This window comes from Oncorhynchus masou, chromosome 18 (genome assembly GCF_036934945.1).
Source record: "Oncorhynchus masou masou isolate Uvic2021 chromosome 18, UVic_Omas_1.1, whole genome shotgun sequence".
In the NCBI taxonomy this organism is placed as follows: Eukaryota; Metazoa; Chordata; class Actinopteri; order Salmoniformes; family Salmonidae; genus Oncorhynchus; species Oncorhynchus masou.
This window is the reverse complement of record NC_088229.1, coordinates 56,029,360-56,036,437: the sequence shown is the minus strand read 5'-3', so window position 1 is coordinate 56,036,437 and position 7,078 is coordinate 56,029,360. Positions and strand designations below refer to the sequence as shown.

General features: G+C 42.7%; 1 protein-coding gene across 1 annotated transcript; it reads right to left on the bottom strand.

The window, feature by feature from the left end:
* Positions 1 to 1,006: 1,006 nt before the first annotated feature.
* On the bottom strand, positions 1,007 to 6,514 carry LOC135503732 (heparan sulfate glucosamine 3-O-sulfotransferase 2-like). The gene is made up of 2 exons (XM_064921874.1): positions 5,994 to 6,514; positions 1,007 to 1,873 (listed from the first exon to the last, which is right to left on the bottom strand). The coding sequence occupies exons 1-2, from the start codon at positions 6,512 to 6,514 to the stop codon at positions 1,255 to 1,257; spliced, it is 1,140 nt and encodes a 379-aa protein (XP_064777946.1). The 3' UTR covers positions 1,007 to 1,254.
* Between the last annotated feature and the right edge of the window lie 564 nt (positions 6,515 to 7,078).

Sequence of the window (7,078 nt, the reverse complement as noted above, 5' to 3'; positions counted from 1 at the left end):
ATCACCTGCACTTTTAGAGCCCTTAACAAAGGCTTCCAAACTGTCAGTGACTACAGGGCAAAACAGACCAAAGGACATGGTAAATACTCAACCATTAAAGGTTTGAGACTAGTTGCCATTCCAATAGGTCCCCTATACACATTTAATTGTTGGGGCACAACTATCTCACTAATGGGTGGCCAAATGCAGCTTCTTACAAGGCACGCTTCAAAATAATAGTCGGTGTACTTATGTTAGTAAATCATATAAATGCAGTACACATCTTGTTTTATAGGTTCACTCCAGACCCTCAATGCTGTGTGCTTACAGTGACGTACTGTTAAAGCAAAGTTTCTTTGTAATTTACAGTATCATTTACTGTTTACACCTAAAATCACCCAGCGTGCACTGCCATTCATGGCAATTTACTGTAAATAATTAATATGGTACTTTACTGTTAGTTTTATTGTATAATACTGTCAAAACAGCAAGAATGTTTTTCAGTGTATACAGTACATGAATCGACAGAGGCTTCCCAGCTCCCACCTCAGTTTTAGTTCAAGCCCAGAGTGCCATTTATCTTTTACAATAATATCCCTCTATGAAGATGATACTCACATTTTCCATGGTCTTGCCCCTAATCACAGTTGAGATTAGTGAGGGGAGTTACATCTATCCCATGACATTGGCTTATTTTATATATTAGTCGGCAACAGAGGAAAGCTAGTCAGCAGGAAAAGGCCAAGAGATGTTCAAAACTTTAGCGGACACTTCATCTTCACATCTAAAGCGACTAACGGGACAGTAAGTACAGTACATTCAAAGTATTTAGACCCCCTTCCTTCACTTTATCCACATTTTGTTACGTTACAGCCTTATTCTAAAATGGATGAAATGTCTTTCCCCAATCTACACACTGTATCCCATAATGACAAAGCAAAAACCAAATTTTTGCCAATTTATAAAAACATTTAAATTGAAATATCACAATTACATATGTATTCTGATCCTTTACTCAGTATTTAGGGTCGTTGTCTTGTTGGAAGGGGTCTGAATACTTTCCGAATGCACTGTACATATTTTTTAAATATGTGTATGTGATCCCTTCGAGACTTGGACCCACGACTTTAGCTAGAGCCACACTATTACCAACAGCCAAACAGGAGGTCCATAGAACCACACCCCCCAAAAAATTATTAAACTGTGCGTACATTCATGGATGACATCTTGTCTCTCCTTGTGCCACTTGTAAACTGCGGACTTCCCCACAAATCTCTATTCCCATCTAAAATCTTGACCCACCATTTCGTAAAACTTGACATTGTATGGCCTGTAGAAGTCCCGTAGCTGCTCGATAGTGTCGTGATCTATCTGAATGTGGGTTCTACCTTTAGACTTGCCCAGGCAGCGGGGTGAGCTGCTGCTCTCTGGTTTCTTCAGGCAGGGGAATCCTTTGGTCCTGTTGAAGTAGAAATGTTTGTCTGTGACGATGCGTTTCAGACCCAGGAAGTCCTGCACCCGCGCCAGTTCTCCAGCCGGGTCCGTGATGAGCCGCTCCCCGTTGACGAAGTGGATCTGGGACAGGGGGAAGTAGCGGAGCCAGTTTTCCAGGTGCAGTGCGTACATGCCGATGCGGATGGCATTCCAAGACGTGTCAACCAATCCTAAACTCTGGTTCTGGAAGGCCAGATCCTGGAAGCTGGGAATGTCAGGTGTCTTGGACAGGGTCTGCGTGTAGTCAGAGATGACCCGGGTGACAGGGTCGCGCACCACCACGATCAGCTTGGTGTCCCGGGACATGGCGGAGATCCGGCGAGGTGTCTCCCTTGTTACAAAGTAGCTGGGCGTCTTCTCCATGGTGATCTGGCTCTCCATAGTCCGTGGCATCAGGCATCTGAATAAGGAGGAAGAGACAGACAATTAATTCATGATTAAGAAGAATGGGTCAGCAATGTCATTAAATATATATAAATATACACAGTGCATTCGGAAAGTAGTCAGACCCCTTGACTTTTTCCACATATTATTATGTTACAGCCTTATACTAAAATGGTAAATAGTTTTTTTTTCTCATCAATCTACACACAATACCCCGTAATGACAAAGCAAAATCATTTTTTTGGAAATTGTTACTAATTTATAAAAAATAATAAACAAACTGAAATATCAAATTTACGTAAGTATTCAGAAACTTTACTCAGCACTTTGTTGAAGCACATTTGGGAGCAATTACAGCCATGAGTCGTCTTCGGTATCACGCTACAAGCTTGGCACACCTGTATTTGGGTAGTTTCTCACATTCTTCTCTGCAGATCCTCTCAAGCTCTGTCTGGTTGAATGGGGAGTGTCACTGCACAGCTACTTTCAGGTCTCTCCAGAGATGTTCGATTGGGTTCACGTTCGGGCTATAGCTAGGCAACTCGACAACATTCATAGATTTGTCCCAAAGCCACTCCTGCGTTGTCTTGGCTGTGTGCTTAGGGTCGTTATCCTGTTGAAAGTTGAACCTTCGCCCCAGTCTGAGGTCCTGAGTGCTCTGGAGAATGTTTTCATCAAGGATCTCTCTGTACTTTGCTCCGTTCATCTTCCCCCTCAATCCTGACTTGTCTTCGCTGCTGAAAAACATCCCCACAGCATGATGCTGCTACCACCATGCTTCACCGTAGGGATGGTGTCAGGTTTCCTCCAGACGTGACACTTGGCATTCAGGTCAAAGACTTCAATCCTGGTTTTATCAGACCAGAGAATCTTGTTTAGTTCTTTAGGTGCCTTTTGGCAAACTCCAAGCAAGCTGTCATGTGTCTTTTACTGTGGAGTGGCTTCTGTCTGGCCTGATTGGTGGAGTGCTGCAGAAATGGTTGTCCTTCTGGAAGGTTCTCACATCTCCACAGAGAAACTCTGGAGCTCTGTCAGTGACCATCAGGTTCTTGGTCATTTCCCTAACCAAGGCCCTTCTCCCCAGATTGCTCAGTTTCCTGGGAGGCCAGCTCTAGGAAGAGTCTTGGTGGTTCCAAACTTCTTCCATTTAAGAATTATGGAGGCCACTGTGTTCTTGGGGACCATCAATGCTGCAGAAATGTTTTGGTACCATTCCCCAGATCTGTGCCTCGACACAATCATGTCTCAAGGCTCTACGGATAAGTCCTTAGACCTCAAGGCTTGGTTTTTGCTCTGACATGTTACTGTCAACTGTTGGTGCTTATATAGACAGGTGTGTGCCTTTCCAAATCATGTTCAATCAATTGAATTTACTACAGATGATCAATAAGAAAAGGATGCACCTGAGTCTCATAACAAATGGTCTTAATACTTATGTAAATAAGGTATTTCTGTTTTTGTTTTTCATAAATTTGCCTAGAAGGCCAACATCCTGGAGTCGCCTCTTCACTGTTGACGTTGAGACTGATGTTTTGCAGTTACTATTTAATGAAGCTGCCAGTTGAGCACTTGTAAGGTGTCTGTTTCTCAAACTAGACACTCTAATGTATTAGTCCTCTTCCTCAGTTGTGCACCGGGGCCTCCCACTCCTATTTCAAATTCTGGTTAGAGCCAGTTTGTGCTGTTCTGTGAAGGGAGTAGTACACAGCATTTCGCGAGGTCTTCGGTTTCTTGGCAATTCATTGCATGGAATAGCCTTAATTTCTCAGAACAAGAATATACTGATGAGTTTCAGAAGAAAGTTATTTGTTTCTGGCCATTTTGAGCCTGTAATCAAACCCAGAAATGCTGATGCTCCAGATACTCAACTAGTCTAAAGAAGGCCAGTTTTATTGCTTCTTTAAGCAGAACAACAATTTTCAGCTGTGCTAACATAATTTCAAAAGGATTTTCTAATGATCAATTAGCCTTAAAAGTATAAACTTGGATTAGCTAACACAACGTGCCATTGGAACACAGGAGTAATGTTTGCTGATAATGGGCCTCTGTATGCCTATGTAGATATTCCATTAAAAATCATCCATTTCCAGCTCCAATAGCCATTTACAATATTAACCATGTCTACACTGTATTTATGATCAATTTGATGTTATTTTAATGGACAAAAAATGTGCTTTTAATTAAAAAACAAAGACATTTCTAAGTGACCCTAAACCTTTGAACGGTAGTGTGTGTGTGTGTGTGTGTGTGTGTGTGTGTGTGTGTGTGTGTGTGTGTGTGTGTGTGTGTGTGTGTGTGTGTAAACAGCAAAAAATAAACATCCGGGCTCTTCGCTGACCATGGCAGAGCACTGACATTCCTGTCTTGCAGGAATTGTCATGCTGGAGGGTCATGTCAGGATGAGCCTGCAGGAAGGGTACCACATGAGGGAGGAGGATGTCTTCCCTGTAATGCACAGCATTGAGATTGCCTGCAATGACAACAAGCTCAGTCTGATGATGCTGTGACACACCGCCCCGGACCATGACGGACCCTCCACCTCCAAATCGATCTCACTCCAGAGTACAGGCCTCGGTGTAACGCTCATTCCTTTGACGATAAACGCGAATCCGACCACCATCCCTGGTGAGATAAAACCGTGGCTTGTCAGTGAAGAGCACTTTTTGCCAGTCCTGTGTGGTTCAGCAACGGTGAGTTTGTGCCCACAGGCAACGCCGGTGATGTCTGGTGAGGACCTGCCTTACAACAGGCCTACAAGCCCTCAGTCCAGCCTCTCTCAGCCTATTGCGGACAGTCTGAGCACTGATGGAGGGATTGTGTGCTCAACACATGGTCCTGAAAAAGGACACTTCTTTTTTTGCTGAGTTTATATATATATATATATTATTGTCACATCCATTGGATAGGTGCAGTGAAATGTATTGTTGATTCTATACCTACAGTATACCTACAGTATACTTAGTAATTGTATATTAATTTAGTATGCAAAGAGTATCAGTACATCATGGCCATAGACATCAAGACAGTCTGGCTATGGGCCTGTTTCTAGTGAAACATAAAAACAATAAGGACTCTTTACCAATGTCACAGAAGGTAGTTGCCACAAGAGACTTGTGTGGGAAAGATCTCTCTCTCGCTGTCTTTCTCATATACTGTAACTAGCTCAGTCCCAGGTTCAGCAGTAATAAATCACATGTGAGATGTAATGTAGATTGGACAGAGGAAAATGACTCTCTGGGTCATAACTGGGTCAAACAAGTAGGTCACCCAAACTTTTGGTTGTTTTCTGTCAGGTACACCGATTTATTTTTGGTCACTTCAAGTTCTAAAACTCCCCCAAAACGCATGCATAGCTCTGTCTGATTGAATTTAATGAAATGGTATCCTATTCATTGATAAGAAGAAAACAGTTGCAGACAATGGCTAAAAATACAGTTGCAATGAATCAGCAGCTTCTAGCCTACTGTTGACAAATAGACAAATCATGGATCAATCTTCTGAAGACACATTCTGAAGAAGAAAGCATCTTTACTTGGAAAGTAATAGCCACTGATGCTCAAGGTCGTTTTTTGATGGATGACAAAAACACCTGAGTTGATGTGGCACAAAATATCTTCCAATTACTGTCATCCTCCACTGACCACTGTCAACATGACATGGAACTGTTGTTTGAACTTGTTTCTCTGACATTGCCTTTGCACAGATGGACAGGTCAGAGGAGGCTATATTCTCCAGGCTACACACTAGTCATGCAATTCAGTGATTCAACGCTCCTCTCCACTGACGATTGCATTGTCTCGTTCAACAGACAAACTAGTGGGCTACAATGAATTATTATGGCAAGAAACTAAGCCAGAAAATGGATGTGAACGATAAGATAGAGGAGGGAGACATGCGAGGGAAAATAATTAGGTTAATGGGTTTCAGGGGAATGACAATACATGACAGCGAGATGAATACACGTTTTGGTATTGAGCCTTCCACAAGGCTCATTTTCACTACAAAATGCCTCTTTACAAAAATCAGGACTAAACAGCAAGAGCTACGCAACACAGCCGTTGGCATGACGGTTGACTTCCGTTAATGAGCCCCCTAGGTCGACACCTGTACAGGTGTAAAATTAGATATTGTCTTACCTGTACCAGTCTAGTCCACGGTCATAGTTCCTGTCGAAAAAATGCGTTTCTGTGCCGACCGCCCGTACGTCCGGATGGATTCTTATAAACTCCAAGACCGCTCTTGTGCCGCCCTTTTTAACACCGACAATGATGGCATTTGGCAACTTCTTATTCCCGAACTTCCCACTGCCCATGTTGTTAGTGGTAGGACGGTCTGATGTGAAATTCCGAACTATGTTGTGATTAACCGAGGCGTTGCTTTGGTTTGCTTCATGTAGAGATATTTCCCTTGTCGCTCTCGCGTCCAATGGCAAAGTGCAGTAAGGAGATTTTTGCTGAAGTTCTTTGCCTCCATCACTCCTGAGGCGCAGGCAGTTCTGCGTTGGATCACTTGGTTTTTGCATGATAGCATCAGAAGAAAATAAGAGACAGTAGCATATATATGATAGTGATAGAGATAGGGAAAATATGCAGACGCATGTCCTGGTATGCCTATATGAAGACGGCGCAACTCGGCTATAGAGGAGAATGCATGCCATATCTCCACTGATTTAGATGGTGCATGGTTTTTATTTATTGATTATTTACTTGTTATCTGCGTTGTCGTTAAAAGAGTGAAGACAAAACGTGGCCTATATCCACGGGCATATTATCCCATTACGCAGCTCTGACTAATATCTCCATTCCCCAAAAACTGGCCTGGGAACAGTTTAAGTCGTGGCTAAAAGCGCACATTACAAATAGCAATCAGGGTATTCCATTCAAGCTTGTTTCAGATATCCAAATTATTTAAATATTGCGGCACATTACTTCACTTCATCCTGGATCGAACCACCATAATCACTCAGGTGTGTGCTTGCGTCAGGAAATAGTAGCCTACTGTAGTATGTTTTACTTCTTCACTTAGTTAAAAAAAAACTCCTCCTTTCCGTTATGAAATCTTGAACACATCCTATTGTAAAATCCTTGTATTTCTTATTAGCGCACTAGCCCGAAAAGCTGGGAGCGCGCGGCGCAGTTCTCTCCGTTCCGTCTACTTCACAAGACTGCCAATACAAGAGAAAAATATACATTATTGAAGGTGCGCCTGACGTCAGTTATCA